This window comes from Eurosta solidaginis, chromosome 2 (genome assembly GCF_040869045.1).
Source record: "Eurosta solidaginis isolate ZX-2024a chromosome 2, ASM4086904v1, whole genome shotgun sequence".
NCBI lineage: Eukaryota > Metazoa > Arthropoda > Insecta > Diptera > Tephritidae > Eurosta > Eurosta solidaginis.
The window spans coordinates 190,920,120-190,942,676 of NC_090320.1; the positions used below are offsets into that span (position 1 = coordinate 190,920,120).

At 36.3% G+C, this 22,557-nt stretch overlaps 1 protein-coding gene across 1 annotated transcript in view; it reads left to right on the forward strand.

The window, feature by feature from the left end:
* The window catches only part of Tmem214 (Transmembrane protein 214), a 99,837-nt gene that overhangs the window by 22,491 nt on the left and 54,789 nt on the right, over positions 1-22,557 (forward strand). The window contains exon 4 of the mRNA XM_067766655.1: positions 14,224-14,389. Within this exon, the coding sequence (XP_067622756.1) occupies positions 14,224-14,389 (166 nt within the window). The remainder of the gene's footprint in view (positions 1-14,223; positions 14,390-22,557) is intronic.

Here is a 22,557-nt window from a genome sequence, read left to right on the forward strand (position 1 = left end):
AGGTGCAGTTGACAAAGCATTAACTGTGAGATTACAGAGAGCGGAATTAGGGAACACCATGCCAAGGGGGGTAGCGGGAAATTCCATAAGATTTCTTTGCATTAAGTCTTTGTTGTTGGGTGCTATGGGGAGAAATAGCGCACTATTTCTGGCACTCAGCAACTATATGTATCAGCAACATATAAGTTGTTGTTGGATCGGCACAGCCTAAGATAGTCCCGTCCTTAATTGTTTTTATCGTAAAATTTCACTACAATCATGAAACCTAACCTACTTTCTATATTTTAAAAGAGTATGAAATTAAATACTATCTTACCTTTATACTATTTTACCCTTCTTTTATGCCCCCTACAACTTAAAGCTAAGGGGGGTCGATATGACAGCTGTCAAATCTTCCTCCACCTTCTATCATTACATTATGCCTTTGGCTCCGAACCCCTACAGTTGGTATGAGCGTCGAATTGTAATGGTGGGTGACCAACAATGAATCTTACCACAGCGGTAACTTCTCAGGTTTACGGGATAAAGACTCAAATTCAAAACTTCAACTTATATCCAAAGTAATTTACACACCTACTATTGTATGTTGTTAAATTTTTCCACCACTCCGCTGGAAGGATCAGGTGGAAAACGATTTAAACTCCCTTGGCGTGACCAATTGGCGCCAGTTGGCAGAGCGAAGAAGCGGCTGGCGCACCTTGTTGGACGGCCATAACCGTTTAAACGGTTAAGCGCCAATTAAGTAAGGTATACTACAGGACAGTGGTAGGCTGCTAATACCCGTTCAAAACTGTCAGGAGCGTGTTCCAAAGACACATTTTTGGCTCGGTATTTAAATGCGAACAATGATCTTTGCCTCAACACTATTAAATCTTATGTTTTGCCAATCAAGGTCGTAATTGGTAACCTCCTAGCCATATATATTGATAAAAATTTTGATGAAAATAGTTAAAAAAGTAAAAAATCTTGGCTTTATGGTAAATTCTAGCCTTACATGCACAGATCATATTAATTTTATGGTAGGGAGGGTATACGGTACCCTACGCAATTTAAGGCAATCGTCAATGTTTACACCAGTTTATTTTTTTTATTTATTTATTTATTTATTAGTCTACAAATTTAACAATTAATCAGACTAAGTATAATTACGGATTACAGAATACAGAATACATAGTAGGGCGGGTCGATTTAAAAATCGCTCATTGCTCTGTGAAAATCGTATTCTAGGTATCAAAATAAGAAACTTTGCCGAAGGAACCATACCTCTAAAACGAATTCTGATGTCCCCCCTTTGGGTCGAACTTTTGGGTAGGGGCAATTTCAATTCTACCTGCTGTGTCTTGTGGTGGCTTAAAAAAACAACACAAGCAATTTTACGATCTGCAATTGTGTCACAGTGATACCTTCATTTTTTAAAACGGTTGAATAAAAAACCCACACAACTATGTTTACGACATGCAAATGCATCACAGTGATGCCTTGGTTTTAAAAGGGGGTTGTAAAAACGCTAATTTCTAATAATTTTTTTTAATTTCTTCTCTATTACTAAGTTAAATTCATTTCTTCATGTACATATGTTCTGACTAAATAAATTTCTAAAGAGAAAAATAAACTCCAAAAAGAAAAAACATAGGCATTTCAAAGTGGGATTTTTCAAAATTTGCCCCTACGACCCAAAGGGGGCGACATCAGAATTCGTTTTAGAGGTATAGGTCCTTCGGCAAAGTTTCTTGTTTTGATCCCTAGAATATGATTTTCACAGAGCAATGGGCGATTTTTTTGCCTCCACACAAATCGACCCGGCCTAATACATAGTGAGCAAAATTATATTATAAAATATGTATATATATTATTAAATCAGTTGTCGGGATGGACTGTGATGCCGAGCAACGGAATCGATTATTAGTGCTGTCGGAATGGACGTGATTTCGAGCAGCTGATGTATATTTAACACACAATGAGTAGGGCTGCGATGTGTGGGAGGTTGGAAAGGACGTGATTCCAAGCCAGCCGCCCAACGTAACTATTGATTATTAGTGCTGTCGGAATGGACGTGATTTCGAGCAGCTGATGTATATTTAAGACCAAAGAGTAGGGCTGCGATGCGTGGGATGTTGGAAAGGACGTGATTCCAAGCCACCCGCCCAAAGTAACTGGAGCTGGTAACAGGTTTAGTTTAACATGTTAATTTTGAATAACTTATGAGTTCAAAACAGTGAGTATATATTTTTTTATACTGTAGAGTGTGTCACAAGTATCAATATTATTGCAGTGATTATTGAAATCTTGACACAGACAACGAAGAGGTCCATGCATTTGAAAATTCGATCTACAGGTAATTAAATATTGCGGTTGGAAATACCGAAAGGGCCTAAAAGCGACATTAAGCATCACTTCGCCAAGCAGAAATGGACTGTTTATCATCCCGCTTAAAAGTTTTACCATGAATAAAACGCCAAGCATCTCCCTACGGCTCTGTAGTGACGGCAGCCGTAAAAGTTTTAACCGGCTGTAGTAGGGCGGTAGATTCCTTGACGGATCACAGGGCAAATGATTTAAAGCAAAAAGCAAAAAAGACAGATTCCAATTTTTCGCTATGAATCTGATAACGCGGGTTCCAGATAATGGAAGCATATTCCAATATAGGTCTTACTAACGATAAAAAAAGAGTTTTAGTCACAGGGGTCATTGAATTCCTTGGACCATCTTTTTCTTCAAAACATTTGGGAGGTCATTCATGAAGAGCAGGAACAACACTGGACCAAGGTGACTGCCCTGGGGAACTCCCAGAAGATACCTTGATGAATTCAGACAAGCAATTGTTAAACACAACGGTTTGCTTTCTGAAGATACTGTAAAAGCCAGTTGCTTTGTGACAATTGATTCAAATAGTTTTGGAATAGCACAAAGTTTGGCTATTCCCCTATAGATTGTGACACAAGATCTACTCCCACTTTTATAAAGTGGTATTATAAATGACTCCTTCCACTTCTTAGGGAATATCCCTTGCCTCAAAGAGGCATTAAATAAGCAGGTAAGGGGTTGACAAAGAAATTGAGCGCAAGTTCTTAGCACAATAGATGGTATTTCATCAGGTCCACTGGAGTAGGAAATTTTCAGACTTTCCAGATGCCTTAGTACCTCATCTGTTTAAATATATGGGATACCTACTGTGTTAAGCGAAGGTAAAGTATATTGATAATCCACCAGAGGGGAGTCAGGGATAGTCGAATAATTAGATTTAAAAAAGTCAGCAGACATATTTGCAATATCGGAGTCATTACTAGAGATCTGATCGTTATACTTCATTACAGAAGGAAACCCTTAAATTTTTCTTTTGGAGTTGACGAAGGAATACAATGATTTTGGATTGGAAGATATCCTATGCTTAATCTTCATCAGATAATTCTTATAGCATCTTATCTGTAGAGTGCTGTACTTAAGGCGCAAGATAGATATTAGAACCAGATAATTTGAAACGCTTGAACAAGTGTTTTTTTTTGTCTTTTAGATAGCTAATTTCTCTAGAGCTCCAAGCAGGGTGCTGAAGAGGTTTTGGAAAAAGGCACACATTTGAGAAATATTGCATGTAAAACGTTGGTGAAATGAATGGAGCTCGCTTCAATATCTCCGTCCTACTCAGGCCACGTTATTTTAGAGACTTCATCGATTAGTAAAGACCAATTGGCCTTCCTAAACAGAAACCGGCGAGAAGACGCATTCGGAACAGTAGTATTCCGCACAGGTAAACTGAGAAAATCCAGGTATATTGAAAGTGCTGGATGATAAACATCCTCAGGCAACACCACTGGATCACATCGAGTTACAGAACAATTCGATGTGTCGTCTGAAAATACTAAATCAAGATATTTTCCAAATTTATTATGAATTCTGTTCAGTTGATAAAGACCAACTTCTGCAAGGTCATTTAAAAACTCGTAGAAAACAACATTAGAAGCAGTGGGAACTAGCATTCCGTCAATAAAATTCCACGACACAAAGGGCAGATTGAAGTCACCAGCCACTAAGACAGAATCAACAGACCTAGACGTAGCAAATATAAACTTTCTATATACCTGGTATGTACGGCGATTAACACGCCTTCACCAACTCTGTTTTGTCGGTCTTTTCTAAAGATCTCGTATGAGTCTGCTATTATCTCAGAGTTAAACCCCGTTGGTTTCAACCATGACTCAGTAAAAACCAAAACGTCATAACAGAAGTCATGACTTCGGAGAAAAAGATCCACTAGTTTAGTATTTAGACCCCTAACATTCTGATAATAGACATTGAGGTCATTACGAAAGGTATCAGACAAATCTACGACTCCGCGGAAATTTCTACGTCTTTTGGAAAAAAACAGAAGGGTTTATTGTATAAATTAGTGGGCCAAAGAGAAGCATTGAAAAGTTTGCTGTATTCATTTTCAACCACTCTAACTTTAAAAGAGACTCTCACTAAAGAGTTGATGTCAACATCTCCCTTTACTAATTTAAAACAAGCAATATTAGAAGCAGCAATGCCAAAGTGATCAGAGATGTAATTAACAATACTCTCCTCAGTAACAGACGGCTTAAACGAGGACAAATTAATCCATTTGTACCGCACAAATACATCTAATTCGGCATTGACATTGCTACCACTAACAACAACACACGATATTTGTGTTATTTCTTTTGCTGCACTCTTTCGTTTTCTGTCAGAAACCTGAACGGATGGTTCATCTGCATCATTTGCATTATTAACTGGGCTAGCTGCAGCATCAGCATACGATAAATTGCCAGCAGAGCACGACACTGCATTAGTGTTTGTATTAGTATATGCCGCATTGTTGTCAACCTTTTGAGCATTAGACTTATTAGTATTATCAGTGGTAGTGATGGCTCGATATTTCGCTATTGGTGATTGCATCGCCGCTATTGACAAATCGCTAATAGCTATGGCTATTGCAATCCAAATATATCAGTGATTGGCTATTTTCCTTCATTCGATTCTTTTGAATGACAATCACCTCTGGCAGAATATCGCCAATAGCGATTATAGCGATTATAGCGATTGGCGATTTTCCTTCAGCATGGAATTCTAATACTAATAGCAGCGATGCAATCATCGATAGTGAGATATCGTTCATCATAGCTCATCTGTGTGCTTTACTTTCCGAAACAGCGAACGGAACAAAGCAAACTTGTGCAACAACTAGAACGACGACATTGTGAAGTCGGCTAGAAAAGCAACCACGTGGTTTGGGTAATTTTTACAAACAAGCGAAAGATCGAACTCAAAAATAATCAATGCAAAGATCAAAGAGACCGCAAGGCACAACTCATTCAAGAGCAATTATCGAAGTGCAGAGGTATATAGAAGAAACTGTAATTGCACGAAAAGCTGATCCTTTTTTATGGTGGCAGAAAAACAATTACAAGTATCCCAATCTATCTCCTATAGCTCGCGAAAAGTTGGGGTGTTTAGGAACATCGGTTCCCTGTGAAAGACTTTTTTCTCAAGCCGGCCTTATTTTAAGCGAGAGAAGAATGCGCTTAGATGATGAAAAGGCTAAAATGCTTATCTTTTTAAACGCCAATCATAAAATATAAAATTCGTTATATTTTGATTTTATATTTAAGTATTTATAATAAAATAATTAATATTTGTCAAAATATTAAACAAGCAATATAAGTTAATTTTAAAACTTTAATTTCATGAAATGTATAAAAGAAATGGAATGACTGAATTTTTTTTGTTTTTAATTACACTATGTGATGCCAAATAGACATGGGTCTTTAGACTTGGCCTAAGATTGATTGCCTGTGTTATTCATAAGTTCATACTTCTAGGCAGTAGCCGTTAACAGTTTTATAAAATTTGTGTTTTTGATGGTAAAATAAAAAAATTATAGAAACATATATCACTCGTCTTATTGTAAACAGATTAACTCAAAATTTAAGGTTTTGGGGAGAATGCAATTCTAGATTTGTCATATGGTTTGTATATGGTTGAATTCTCCGGCTAATTTCTAGGGCACTGCAGTGGGTGGCTAATTTTCTGCTAAAGAATATTTTTGTAATAGTTTGAAGAATTTGCTATATTTTTCCTCTGTATTTTTCATTAAAAATTGATTCACTTTACTGTACAAATTTATGCAGCCAAATACAACTTTCAGAATAAATTCATACGGAGTATTTCTGAATACATCGGTGTAGTATAATATAGTAAATAAATCATGTTTTTATGGTGTTATATATACAGATTTATTTCGGGTTGATTCATCTTACATTTAAAAATCAAAGCATTTTCAATTAACAAAATTTATAAAACAAAGATGCATATACATTTATTTCAGCTAGTTTCATCTCATTGAGTGTAATACGAGTCTGAACATATTGTCGTCAGCCAATAATAATATATATCATAACATCTCAGAAAATTAGAATTTCACATTACATTAGTTTACAATTAAAGGTACATACTTTTTTCTTTTTATTCCAATTTTGGTTCATATATTCTAATAAAATTTAATTTAGTATAAATTAATGTATAACATTCAATCTACTCTGGTAAAAAGACTTAAACATACATTTTTTATATACAAGTATACAAATAATTGCAGATTCGCTTATTAAAGATAAATTAAAACGATCGCCATAGCTGTAAAAAATAGCCATAGCTGTAAAAAATAGCCATACCTATATTCACTGATAGCTCAAAATCGCTCTTCTGTATGGAATCGCTTGTTGAAATAAAGCGATCGCTATAGCTATAAAAAATAGCCGATATTCAAAAATAGCCATATCTATTTTCACTGATAGTTCAAAATCGCCATATCGTCCATCACTAATCAGTGGGCATATTTGAATTTGTTTTATGATTGTTAGCGTCTGCATTAGTGTATTTAGATGAGGATGCAGTAGATTTAGTTTTAGATGTAAAAGTAGTACCAGATGTCGATGTAGTTTTAGACGAATGTGCGACTTTAGAAGATGAGGTGTTTTTAGATGAAGATGTAGATGTAGATGCAGGTGAAGAAGTTTTCTTTGTAGTAGAACTAGTAGAGTCTCAGTAATAGCAACAGATGATGTAAGAGTAGTAGTAGGTGCAGTTGACAAAGCATTAACTGAGATTACAGAGAGCGGAATTAGGGAACACCGTGCCAAGGGGGGTAGCGGGAAATTCCATTAGATTTCTTTGCATTAAGTCGTTGTTGTTGGGTGCTATGGGGAGAAATAGCGCACTATTTCTGGCACTCAGACAACTATATGTATCAGCAACATATAAGTTGTTGTTGGATGGCTTCAAAGAGTCCAATATATGATTTTTTAAATCATCGAATTTTTTTGTCACAGCACTTGCAATTAGGTCAAAACTTTTTTGTTGAGCCACAAGAATAGCGTTTAAAGTATTAGCTAACTTGTCCGGCATATTAATACACTTTTCACACAAGTAAACCAAATGTGGGTTAGACTTGATTAGGTTTACTTCATAGTCAGAGATGCCCTCACTACAGGCTCTGTGGAAAATCCTCTTACAGAACCCATTACACGGCACTAAACTATTGTTATACGTAAAAAACTGGCCATTCACCTACTGTTGCCGATAATCACTTATTCAGAGTTAATATACAATAAACTAGACTCTTGTTCTGCCCATAAAATTGATATAGCCTTCAATCATATAACACGCTATGTATACGGTCTAAGTAAGTTTGACCATATTTCTGCTTGGAAGTCATTGCTTCTGGGCTGTGATATCCATAATTACTTGAAGGCTAGGAGTTGTATTTTTCTTGTAAAACTAATTGCCACAAAAACACCATCCTACTTATACGAAAAACTAATGTTTCCTAGATCTAACCGTTTAAATAATCTTATTGTTCCAAATTTCAACTTTGTTCCGTCAACTCGACTGTTTTTTGTTAACACCATACGCACTTGGAACTCTATTCCAGCTACTGTAAGAAACTGTATAAACGAAAGAAATTATAGACAAATTATTTACAATTTTTTTTCATCATAATCGACCTGAATTGGCCACCTATTGTAATATTGTAGTATTGTAATATTGTAGTATTTATATATCTTGTTCTTTATTTTAATCATGTGGCTTATTTACCTATATTTGCTGATATAATCATGTTATGTGCTTCTTCTTCTTTGAAGGCTGTTAATATTAAGATTTAAATTCTATTGTTCCTGTTTACTTAAATGTTTATAAAATTGTCATGTAATAATTTTTTGCACTATAAAATACCGGAAGATGGTCTTATTATACTAATAACTCCCAAATAAATGAAATGAAATGAAAATGACCCTCAACCGCCCCAAGACCAGGAGTACGATCCGTAGTCTTTTGTCGCAGAACCCCTTTCAGCATAAAATTTAAATAGTGTTTTTTTGCAAAAATCTTTTAACATTAGTAAGTCTTTACTTTGAGGTTATTGATATCAAAGCACGTCTTTTGAAACCTTTTTCCGACATTTTTGGCAGTGTATTAGCAGTCGACCTCTGTCCTTGAGTATAACCAGCAAAATCGATAAGCTGCAAACCATTCAATCATTAATGATTAAATATACGAGATTTGCTATAAATTACTTACTCATTTAATTGGCGCTTAACCGTTTAAACGGTTATGGCCGTCCAACAAAGCGCGCCAGTCGCTCCTCTCTGCCAACCGGCGCCAATTGGTCACACCAAGGGAGTTTAAATCGTTTTCCACCTGGTCCTTCCAACGGAGTGGGGGCCGCCCTCTACCTCTGCTTCCATAGGCGGGTTCCGATAGAAACACTTTCTTGGCCGGAGCGTCATCTTTCATTCGCATAACATGGCCTAGCCAGCGCAGCCGCTGCGTTTTAATTCGCTGGACTATGTTGATGTCTGCGTAGAGCTCGTACAGCACATCGTTAAATCTTCTTCGGTAATGGCCATCGCTAACGCGTAGAGGTCCATAAATCTTTCGATGAACTTTTCTCACGAACACTCCCAGACCCCCTTGATCTGATGTTGTCATGGTCCATGCTTCTGCACCATATAGAAGAACGGGTACGACAAGTGACTTGTAGAGTGTGATTTTCGCTTGCCGAGAGAGGACTTTAATTTTCAATTGCCTAGTGGCATTTATTGGCAAGAGTCTTCGCTGGATTTCAGAGCTGATGTTGTTGCTAGTGTTGATGCTGGTTCCCAAATAAACGAAGTCGTTTACTATTTCGAAATTATGGCTGCCAACAGTAGCGTGGTTGCCAAGCCGCATATACGCTGACTCTTTGCTCGATGAAATTAGGTACTTCGTTTTGTCCTCATTCACCATCAAACCCATCTTTACCGCTTCTTTTTCCAGTTTAGAGTAAGCAGAACTAACGGCGCGGGTGTTCAGGCCGATGATATCAATATCATGAGCATATGCCAGTAATTGCACGCTTTTATAGAATATTTTTCCAGAGCGGTTAAGTTCTGCAGCTAGTATAATTTTCTCCAGCATCAAATTAAAGAAATCGCACGATAAGGGGTCACCCTGTCTGAAACCTCGTTTAGTTTCGAACTGCTCGGAGAGGTCCTTCCCAATTCTGACTGAGCTGATGGTGTTGCTCAGCGTTATTTTGCACAGCCGTATAAGTTTTGCGGGGAAAGTAATTCAGACACTGTGACATTGTGTGACGATCCTTTTTGCGAGGGTTTTTTTCAAGATTTGGCGCATTGTGAAAATCTGATCGATGGTAGATTTACCAGGTCTGAAGCCGCACTGATAAGGTCTAATCAGCCGATTCACGGTGGGCTTCAATCTTTCGCAAAATACATTTGACAGGACCTTATATGCGATATTAAGAAGACTGATTCCGCGATAGTTGGTGCAGTTTGCAGTATCCCCCTTCTTGTGGACTGGGCAAAGAACACTTAGATTATATATTGTTACGAATATTAGCAAAACTAAGGGGTGTTGCTATCTCGAAGCCAGTGCTAAGCAGTGACGCGAATTCATATCAATAATTAATCATTATGTATCTACATAAATGAAACAATAATTGCGTCTACACATATGTACCATGTACGTATACGAGCATCGGAGAGTCAATGCACAAACACATGCATATATCTGAGATACTCCTATAAGTATGCAATGAGAAAAACTATAAAACTGTGCAATTGTAGTTACAGCTGAGAAGTTTGAGAGCTGCTGGACTAGTAGATTCTGGAAGCGCCTAGAAGATGCGAAGGTTGAAATCAAAGAGTATAAAAGGCGGCAATTGTAAAGGCGCTGGAATTCAGTCTGATTTGAGTTTCGATTAAGACGCTATCTAGCGAGCCATAGCAGTATTATTTGGAATAGTAGAGTTTCATTTGAGCTATCAATCAGTTTGGTTATTAAGCCAGTAGTTGCAAAGTATAAGTGTTATTGTGAAGCACTTTAATAAAGGCCATTGTTCCATTATTCAATATTGGAGTTATTTATTCAACAGTTTAGTGATTCGAACTTAGCAGAAGGGCAAATAAGAGGATTTGCAAGTAAATTCGTTACAATTGGTGTCAGAAGAGGAATTGTTGAATAAATTCCGAAGATTGGGAATACAACTTGGACATGGCAAAGTTGAGTGAATTGACGATCCAGCAACTGAAGGAGGAGTTGGAAGTCCGTGGATTGGCTACTTCTGGCGATAAATCCCAGCTACAAAAACGACTAAGTGTAGCTATGGTATTTGAAGGAATCTACAATGCTGAGGAGTATGTCTTTCATTATGATAGCGACAAAACAACAACAAAAATGGAAGACAAAAACGAAACACCGCAGACAGTGACGAGCACAATATCTGTACAAACATCGACAATGGCATCTCATCTGGAGTCACAGGAGCCACGCATTTCAGAAATGGCGTCGCAAATGTCATCTCAATTGGAAGAACAGAAGACATATATGTCATCTCAACTGGAAGCGCAAGAGGAACGTATATCTGGAATGTCGACAAAAATTTCGGAACAGGTATCATCGCAGCTCTTTGCGAAACTGGAAGAGCAGGATGCAAAAATTTTACAACTCGAGGACAAAATTGATGCCGAGATAGAAGCGTTGAAAGGTCTTATATGCAACAGTTACAACTAAATCGCCCAGCTGTTCCAGCGAGCAATCCGAAGGTAAAAACTCCATCTTTTGACGGCTCTTTTCCTTTCGAGGTATTCAAGCTTCAATTTGAGAAGACGTCAGCAGTGAACAACTGGAATGCTGAAGATAAAGTTGCTGCTCTATTCGTAGCATTGAAGGGGCCAGCAGCCGAAATCCTACAGACGATTCCCGAGGGAGAGCGGAACAACTATGAAGCATTGATGGCCGCTGTCGAGAGACGTTATGGAAGCGAGCATAGAAAACAGATATACCAAATTGAGTTGCAAAACCGTTACCAAAAAGCAAATGAGACATTACAGGAGTTTGCTTCGGATGTTGAAAGATTGGCTCATCTTGCAAATGCGGACGCACCCGTGGAATACACTGAAAGGGTAAAGATTCAGAGCTTTATTAACGGTATACGGGACGTCGAAACGAAGCGAGCCACATACGCGAACCCAAAGCCAACATTTGCTGAAACGGTATCCCATGCACTGACTCAGGAAACAGCGTCACTTTTGAGTAAGCCCGCATACAAAGCTCATCGCGTGGAAGTGGAAAGGCCAGATTGGGTAGACACAATTTTGGAAGCACTGAAGGGATTACAACAAAACAATGCCGAAGTTATGAAGTGTTTCAAGTGCGGTAACCCAAGTCACATTGCACGTCATTGCAGCACCGGTCATGGTAGTTCCAACTTGGCTGGTCGTAAACGCAAAGCTGGAGGAGATAAACATGAGCGAGTCAAATGTAAAGATCGAGAACTTGCCCCAGCTATTGAATATCGTGTGATACCTATCTCACAAACTGGAAGGAAATCGAGCAGTCTTACCGTCAAAGGAAATGTGGATGGCAAGGAGCGTGTACTGACTGTAGATACGGGCGCATCTCATTCCTTGATCCGATCTGATTTGGTCAACAGGAAAGTAAAGCCATTACCTGGAGCAATATTGCGTACGATTACTGGCGAGTATAACCAAGTCCAGGGAGAAGTGGTATGTGAAGTCTTAATTGGGGAGGTCATGGTTCTACACAAATTCGTTGTGGCAGAGATCGTTGATGAAGTCATATTGGGAGTGGACTTCTTGGTTGACCATGACATCAAGATCGATATGCAGAGAAGGGTGATGCGTTATAAGAACCAGGATATACCACTTAACTTCAGTTTGGAGAAAGGGTTCAGCAGTAATAGGGTACTGGTGGAAAAGACTCGACAAAGACCACGAAAGTCAAAGGCAAAGGTTGATAGATCGAATGGGCCAAATAAATCAAAATCAAAAGTACCTGCGAGAGAAACACTGGCATTGACAAAACCTAATGGACGCACAAAACCGAAGCAACGAATTTCCCAGAAAGAATGCGAGGGTAGTTTCAAGCCAGAGCGCACTACTGTGGGGAAACGTGTGAGCGATACTGATTATGCAAAGCAAATGCGTACAGCGCAAGCTCTACGAAGTAGTTCATTGGCCAAACAACAGGTGTGAAGGAACGGACCAGGGTATTGAGTAGTACGATGAAACACAGGTACCATGAGAACAATAATTCGAAAGGTTTCTTGGCGGGAGATTTGGTACCGTTATACAACCCTCACCGGCGGAAAATGTTCCATCCAAATATCGGTACAGAGTTGTGAAGACGATCAGTGATGTCGTCTACCGCATACAAGCAATTGGGAAATCACGAAATAGAAGAGTGGTACATTTGGCGATGCTAGCAGCGTTTAGATCGAGAGATTTGTCTGATCGGGACGATCAGACCTAGGTGGAGGGCAGTGTTACGAATATTAGCAAAACTAAGGGGTGCTGCTATCTCTAAGCCGATGCTAAGCAGTGACGCAAAGTATAAGTGTTATTGTGAAGTACTTTAATAAAGGCCATTTTTCCAGTATTCAATATTGGAGTTATTTATTCAACAGGTTAGTGATTCGAACTTAGCAGAAGGGCAAATAAGAGGATTTGCAAGTAAATTCGTTATAATATTTTCTCAATTAAATTTCAAAAATTAATAATAGTATGTAGTCGGATTTTCTGTAGATACAAATGTATAATGCTGGTTTCGAAAGACAAATAGGTAGTTCATAACGCTCCAACTTATTCATCGCGAGCAAAAACGAACATTTTTTCCATTTTCTGGCCATTCGCGACAGCCGTTCTCCCCGTCAACCATTATGTTACTTGACACTTAGGTGTGGGAATGGAGGAATAGAAAGATTTTGCAGTTGTACGAATTCACAATGGAATAAGCAGAATAATTAATTACGTTCTAAACACCCGTTTTGCGCACTTTACGCTAAAATAAATACAGTGATTGAAAAAATAATAGTGACAACTTACTGGCAAATATTCAATCAATTATATCAGTTGTACTTAAAAATTTTGCGTAGAAATAGAGGGCGGGATGGCATAGAAGGTTCAATGGTCATATTAAAACGTTCCCGAGATGGGCGCATTTACACCTTAGTTGTGCTTGTTACCGGAACGTACCGGAGATATATCCTGCCAAGGACCATCAACATCGATAATACACCACAAAATCTTCCGGGAGTGTCTTTATCGTTACAACAACAACAAGCTTCAAATTTGGCTTGGAAAAAATAGGAACAAAACTTGTTTGTTAATATTTTTGGAGTTACACTAAAATACTTGTAACATATTTAAAGCATACTAAATACTACTACTACTACTTACTAAAGTAAATCACAGTAGTAATATAGGGCATTAAGTGCTAAAATATAATTAAATAGTTCGAACTAAATTTTGCTAAAAAGAGCTAAATAATTTGGTAGTAAGTTTAAGAAAAAAAACTTAATTCGACGAGTGGGAGGGGCATCAGATATGGTGAACAGTTTCAAAAATAAAGTGGTTTCTTCCCCTCATAGCAAGACATTTTCGAAACGGCAGCTTGGATAGGATGATATCTCAATCAGCAGTCGATATGCTTTGTTGTGATTTCCTTAAAAAGGTCTGCTGCATTTAATTGCAGACAAAGATTAGTTTCTGCTGTTAAACCTTGTTCCGGTCGAAAAAAAACTTATTTTCCAGATACTAGAAATAAATAAATAACCCGAGTTCTGTGTGCTATACTTTTGTCGCGTTCTGTATGTTTATGGATCATTTTATTAACCAGTAATTTTTTTTCCAGTTCATACTACAACTAATTGGACAACATTGGCCACATATTGCATCTAATAATCTAGCTAAAATAGCTTTGTTGCGTAATTCATATCAAAATAGAAGTAACATTTGCCTAAGCATATTTTGGGCAATTGGACAAGGTGGTTTCAAAGATATTACGGAAGGTATCAAAGGTAAAGGCGGTTTTTACTTTACAGTGCAAGAAAACAGTTTGTTTTCCCCCCAAATAATATAAGAATATTTGTTTATCTATGTATGTATGTGGAGAAAGTTTACCAGTATAAAAGTCCATTTAATTGTGATTAGAACAAATAAAATTTTTTTGTATGGTTTCGCAAAATCTTGCAAACAGTGCACAGATTGTGCGGACTACAAAGTCACAAAAACAAAATAACCGCTAAAAATTATATCCACTTCGTCCAACTTATACTATTAATAAAACGTATGTATTAGATCGCCCGTAGAATGTATGGTTTTTAAATTTTGTCCAGGGCTTGAATTGCTTACTGAAAAAGAGTGAAATTTATAAATTTTTGGCTTTACCTTACTAGCAATGCATTACTACATAACTACGGTTGAACACGGTGGCGGTGGAGTCATGGTATGGGGTTGTATGTCGTCTGCTGGGGTCGGAGAACTCGTATTTATAGAAAATACAATGGATAAGTATGCCTACTTGAGTATACTAAAAGAAAATGTGGCAAAGAGCGCTCTAAGGCTAGGCATAGAATTCGATTATCACTTTCAGCACGACAACGTCCCCAAGCATACTGCCGAAATTGTTCGATTGTGGATCTTATATAACACTCCCCACACCTTAAAAGCAACCCACAATCACCGGACTTAAATCCCATAGAACATCTATGGGATCGTCTTGACAGAAAGATCAGAGAACGCCATATAACATTAAAAAATTTTCTAAAGGAATTTTTAAAGGAAGAATTTGGAAAAATCGATCCTGATGTTACAAGAAAATTGGTACACTCAATGCCTAATCGGCTTCAAGAAGCCGTAAAGTCGAAAGGAAGACAAACCAAATATCAGAAACTAGTATATTTCATTATTTTTATTAATTAATTCAAGGTGACGAACATTTTTGTCCACATAATTTAGTACCTATTTTACTTAAATCGTATTTATTTAAAATATTGAAGCTTTGATTAAAAACTTTTCAGTACTATAACAAAGCTATTACATTGTAATAACTAATAAGATTTGAACTAAAAATATTTTAATAAATTTATGGGCCCTATGGTCATATTATTAAAGAACACATACGTTAAATGACGAACACTTTTGTCTATATGTGTATATATCAAAATGATCTGGGCGAAAAAAGAAATCCATTTAGCCATGTCTGTCCGTCCGTCCGTCCGTCCGTCCGTCTGTACGTTAACACGATAACTTCAGTAAGTTTTGAGGTATCGTGATGAAATTTGGTATGTAGGTTCCTGGGCACTCATCTCAGATCGCTATTTAAAATGAACGAAATCGGACTATAACCACGCCCACTTTTTTGATATCGAAAATTTCGTTAATGCGAGAAAGTGCGATAATTCATTACCAAAGACGGATAAAGCGATGAAACTTGGTAGGTGGGTTAACCTTATGACGCAGAATAAAACATTAGTAAAATTTTGGACAATGGGTTTGGCACCGCCCACTTTTAAAAGAAGGTAATTTAAAAGTTTTGCAAGCTGTAATTTGGCAGTCGTTGAAGATATCATGATGAAATTTGGCATGAACGTTACTCCTGTTACTATATGTGTGCCAAATAAAAATTAGCAAAATCGGATGACGAACACGCACACTTTAAAAAAACATTTTTTTTAAGTCAAATTTTAACAAAAAATTGAATATCTTTACAGTATATGAGTAAATTATGTCAACATTCAACTCCAGTAATGATATGGTACAACAAAATACAAAAATAAAAGAAAATTTCAAAATGGGCGTGGCTCCGCCCTATTTTATTTAATTTGTCTAGAATACTGTTATTGCCATAAGTCGAACAAAAACTTACCAATCCTTGTGAAATTTGGTAGGGGAATAGATTCTTTGGCGATAACTGTTTTCTGTGAAAATGGGCGAAATCGGTTGAAGCCACGCCCAGTCGACCGCTTGTCCTTCCGCTCGGCCGTTAACACGATAACATTAACAAAAATCGATATATCTTTACTAAATTTAGTTCACGTACTTATCTGAACTCACTTTATCTTGGTATTAAAAATGGGCGAAATCCGACTTTTTCGTTATCGAAAATTACGAAAAATGAAAAAAATGCCATAATTCTATACCAAATATGAAAAAGGGATGAAACATGGTAATTGGATTGGTTTATTGACGCAAAATATAACTTTAGAAAAAATTTTGTAAAATGGGTGTGACACGTACCATATTAAGTTGAAGAAAATGAAAAAGTTCCGCAGGGCGAAATCAAAAGCCCTTGGAATCTTGGCAGGAATACTGTTCGTGGTATTACATATATAAATAAATTAGCGATACCCGACATGTGATGTTCTGGGTCAGCCTGGTCCACATTTTGGTCGATATCTCAAAAAGTTTTGCTCTATTTCCACACTAAAGGCTGTATACTATGGTGTTTTTCAATCGAAATTGCAATATGGTATCACCTGCTGGGGTGGGGCTTCGGGTAATAAATTGTCACCAGTTGTAACAATCCAAAAAGGAATTATGAGACGAATATGCAGTGCTAACCAAAGATCTCCTTCTATGCTATTTTTCGGAGACTGGATATACTTCGGTGTCGCCATCTTTATTTATTTAAAGTCCTAAAAACTTCCTTTATTAGATCTGGGTACCTCGAAGGCTTTCTCTTTGAAGTCTACAAAAGAAGTAATCTGCTTCCGTCGGTACAAATTCCTCATTCCAGGACGTCTCACTTTAGAAATTTCTATACGTACACGTCGCGCAAAGCTTTCAATTCTCTTCCCGCTACTGTACAGACCATACGTAACCTTAACTTATATCAAAAACAATTAAAAATTTATCTGCTTAACTATAATCATTTTGAACTTGATACCTTGCTGAGGACTTCATTGTAAACTTATTCCAAGTTTTTGTATTTATTGTTTATTATTTATTATTTATTTTTTCCTTTCTCACAATTTGAATTTAATATTTCAGTCTTAAATCAAAGTATTAATAGAAACACCCCACACTAAATGTTAAAATAAGTTAAAATGGCATTTAGTACTATTTTACTACCTAATTTATGAAATGCCATATTCTTTTCTTTACTACATTGAAGTTAAATGTATCTTATACAACATTGTAATTTTTATACTCAGCGTGCTTTGCACACAGAGTATATTAACTTTGATTGGATAACGGTTGGTTGTACAGTAGGCCGGGTCGATTTGTGGGGAGGCAAAAAAATCGCCCATTGCTCTGTGAAAATCATATTCTAGGGATCAAAATAAGAAACTTTGCCGAAGGAACTATACCTCTAAAACGAATTCTGATGCCCCCCCCCCCCCTTTGGGTCGTAGGGGCATAATTTATTATAAATTGAATTATAACATTAAATTGGAAAACACTTAAATTTGAAAAAATGGGCGTGGCACCGCCCCTTTTTTGTCTAAGCAATTTTCGATGTTTCGGGAGTCATAACTCGCAGAAAAATTTACATATCGTAACAAAATTGGGTACACATATTTTCCTTATAGCAGAAAATATTTCTAGTAAAACTGGACGGGATCGGTTAAAAACCACGGCAACTTATATATAAAAGAAGTTTAAAAGGTTTAAAAGGGTCGTAGACTACAATAATAACCTTACAATAATAACTTAGCAAAAAATAGTTTTGAATTAATGATATTTCACTTATCAAGTTTTATTGTAGGAGGAAATGGAGAGACATTTTTTTAAACGGGCGGTCCCACGTGTTATGTAGAAAAGTAATTTATCTGAAATGAAATGTGCAATTGAAGCTCACGCTGAGTATATAATGTTCGGTTACACCCGAACTTAGACACCTTTACTTGTTATATAATGATTTTGTATTAAGAAAATGATTAATAAATGAGTGAATGAACCGCCTTCACCTATACAACTGAGGGCCACTCCCTTTTAAAACCGTTTAATTTGATACCCATATCGTACAAACACTTTATAGAGTCACCCCTGGTCCACCTTTATGGCGATATCTCGAAAAGGCGTCCACCTATAGAACTAAGGTCCACTGCCTTTTAAAATACTCATTAACACCTTTCATTTGATACGCATACCGTACAAACACATTCTAGATAGCACATTGGTTTCTTAAGAGATCATCTTTAAAAAGGCGCATATTAAATTTTATAACCGTATCTTCAACTGCTTCCAATATATAGCTGTGGTAGCCGATGAAAACCTCTTATAATAAAATAAAATTTTTTTAAGCAGATCAAATCAGCTTAACACAGGGAATCAACACACACATTTGAAGATAATAGCTTAACTTCTTATTGAAATATCGAAAAATTATATTTATAGGAAATATGTAAGTGATACAAAAAGAAAAGGGTGTGGTTGTATTCGGATTACGTTCCTTTTCAGAGAAAAGATTACTCGTGGTCAGAAGGTATAAGGTGCCAAAGTTTATAACGATACTTTTATTTAAATGTACGTTATTACAAAAACACACTGAGAATGAACTTAGGACGGATAATCTGACGGATGAATGGATGAAAAATGCTCACTTGATTTTTGTATTTCGCTCACCGCTTAACAACGAAACGTCAAACACATTTAAGGTACCGGGTACCGCCACCTCATTACCAACGGTACTTCATTACCCTTGTAAAATCATCAGCCCTTTTACAAAGGCTGAACCCCACCGTAAATGAAGTCATTCCGCAACATTTTTATCATACTCAAAATCTCCGAGAACTTTCGCCACCTCACCAAACGTAACTTTTGATAGCTTGAAAGCGAGCTGCTTATAAAACTTGTATATTTTAAATTGATCAAACTAACAGCAAAATACAGTTCGAAGACTTCGATGAATAAGTGGCGTTGATACACTCCGGTGGAAGTCTCCACTGCGACAAATAGGTTCGGTTTTTCAATAAGCGTCTGCTATTTCTAGAAAGATATTGCTGACATGCTTTGCTGGGGACGGAAAAAGTCGCCTCTAAGTACCTGCAATGCAGGCTTAAAACCATAAAGCAACGGAATAAATAATATTTACTCAACTAAACTTAAATATATTTATATTTCAACATTTATCGCCAACAAAAAAAAAGTTATTGATCATAATAATAAAAAAGCAACGTAAACAAGTGGTGACAAATGATTACTGTTTGAAAATTAAAAACTAAACGTTGACATATGGGCGAATCCCAAATAAGATCCACCATGAACCATGAATATGTGTATGATGTGGAAATAAAATTGTTCTTATCCTGGGCTGAGAAATATATATGTATGTTTGCAAATTTGGCTATTTTACTAAGAGAATATAACGTCCTTTCTTTATATAGTCGAAATATTCAACCCAAAACTATAAGTAAAGTATAAGAAACTTTGAAAAATGGAGTTTTTATATATTGATCGTACCCTTATCCTTGTATCGCGTCCGTTACAAAAAAAAATTATAATATACACAATTCGTCTAATACGCAAAGGAACACTTCAATTTCAAAACTCTTTCAGATATTAAATAGTTATGTGTTCGTCTATAAAAGAATAATTTGATGATTTTGATTGAGCTTTAGGCCAGATTATTGAATAAAACTTCTTTGTTAGTAGTATTCAAAATATATTTATTTTTCGATATTTCGACTTCAATCTGAAGTCATCATCAAGAATCTACGAAAAGAAAACAATTAACATTTTTAAACATACATTTCCGTAGCAAAAATACGACTTACACATATGGATATGTATGATCGACTGAACAGAAATTATGACAACATAATTTTAGTAAAAACAAAAGAGCGAAAAATATAAATAAAGATAAATCAAAAACTCCCGCGAATATAAACAATTTCATGTACCGCAAGTGTAAACAAAAAACATATGTATACAATAAAAAATGTGTCAACAAAAAATAAAAATATATATATATATATATATGTATGTACGTATTTAATGTATGTTATGCTCTCAGCATTGCTAGAGTTATTGTTCCAGCTTAAGTTTAGTGAGTGTGCTTAACTAACAGCAGCGTGATGTTGTTGTTTTAAGACCAAATTTCTGTAGGTTTGTGCACAATGGTCTACATCTGATTTAAAATTCATTTTTATATCATTAGGGGTGTTCAAAATGTGTAAGGTTTCTAAAATGAAGCGCTTATTATAATGTTTTTCATGTTCCAGAATGGTTACGTTTTCAAAATCTGGATAGTGTCCCGTTTCTTTGCAATGAGCAGCCAATGCTGTCTTGTTTTCTGGATTATTATTTCTCAATTTAATATTCGATTTGTGGGCGGAAAGCCTCGTCTTTAGTTTAAGTTTAGTTGTCCCTACATATACTTGTTCGCATACGTGGGACCCGTCGCCGTTACATGGAATTTTGTACACCACGTTGGATTTCTCATGATTTGGTATTTTGTCCTTTAAATTACTATAAATTGGTCGTAGAGTGTTGTTGTAAGTAAACGCGATTTCATATTTCTCTTTGTCATATAAATTTGAACCCTTGATTCTTTCAGACACTCCCGGGATATATGTCATTGATTTATAAATTTTATCACCTTTCTCGGTTGTATTATTATTGGCGTTCGCTGTGTGATGTTTGTGAATCAGTTTGTTTATAAGGGACCTGGGAAAAGAATTTTGTTCCAGGGTTTTTCTAATTATGGCTATGTTTTTGTTGTGAAACATCTTATCACTTATGTTAAGAACCCTTCTTATAAAATTTTTCGCTGTGTTCAAAATAGTGTTGGGTGCGTGTTTGGAATTATAATTGATAAGTCTACCCGAAGCTGTTTGTTTTTTATACCAATCAATGTATAACTTATTATTATTTTTAATTATTAATGTGTCAAGGTAGGGAAGTCTGTTATTTTTCTCCACTTCCATAGTAAATCGTATGGATTTGTAATATGTATTAAGTAGTTTAAGCATGTTTTCCATTTCGCTCGTTTTGACGATGGCAAATAAGTCGTCAACGTATTTGGTTAGCAATCGGGGTTTGCTTTTTGATTCCATCTCGAATCTTGTTAGCAGTTCATCTAAAACAATGTCAGCTATCACTGGGGAGGCTGGAGATCCCATTGGCATACCTGATCGTTGTTCGTAAATTTTGTCGTTGTATTTAAAATATCTATTGTCCCTCACGCAAAATTTTAATATGTTCATGAATAATTCTTTTGTTAAACATGTGTGCTCTTTAATGTCAGTCCACCTGGAGGCAATGATGTCGATAGCCGCATCCACGGGAATGCTGGGAAACAAAGAAACCACGTCAACCGACACCAAACTCTCATCATCGTAAATGTATGTGTCTTTAACTTTTTCTTTGAACTCTGTGGAATCTTTGACATTGTATTTCGAAGATTTTGTAATATTTTTAAGTATACGGACTACATATTTACATAAGTTATAGGAAGGGGACCCGATGGATGAGCAAATCGGGCGCAGCGGTATGCCATCTTTATGGATTTTTGGTAAACCATAAATCCTGGGAGGATTTGCAACTTTGGAAATTAGGAAGTTCTTTTCTTTTTCTTCTATGTGGCCATTTTTAAACATTTTCATTACTAATTCATTGTTTTTGTCCTGTAGCTTTGTTGTGGGATCTCTTTTTAGGACCCTGTAATCAGAAATATTGTTCACAATAATTTGCATTTTCCTCGTGTAATCATTTTTCTCCATCGCTACAGTGACATTGCCCTTATCCGCATTGAATATCAGAATTTGTTTGTTGTTTTTGAGAAACTTTTTTGTAGAATGTAAAGTCTCGCACATGAATTTGTCAAGAAATGAGTGTGTACTCTTTTTCATGTATTCTTGTATCAATACCGTGAAATTGTTTCTTTCGATTTCTTGCCTTTCTTTATTTTGCACGGTTTGGATAATATTTTCTCCGTCGGCTATACATTTGAAAAGGGGGAATTTTTCTTTTTCTAATGGTAAAACATGTTTTGGACCTAGAGATAAAAGCCATTGTGTGTCTTTGGGGATGTCTAAAGATGTTGTGTTGCAAAAATATTCTGGTACCGCCCTAATGTTGTACTTTTCTTTTTCTTTCTCTCTTAAGTTTTCGTATTTAATAATTTGTGTATTTCTCACTTTTTTGCTAAGATTATTTATTAGGAAATCCTCGCTCTCAAAGAATGCCGTTGAGTGATACGGGTCGAGGTTTAGTGTTATTTCTGCTTTTAGTCTACTTT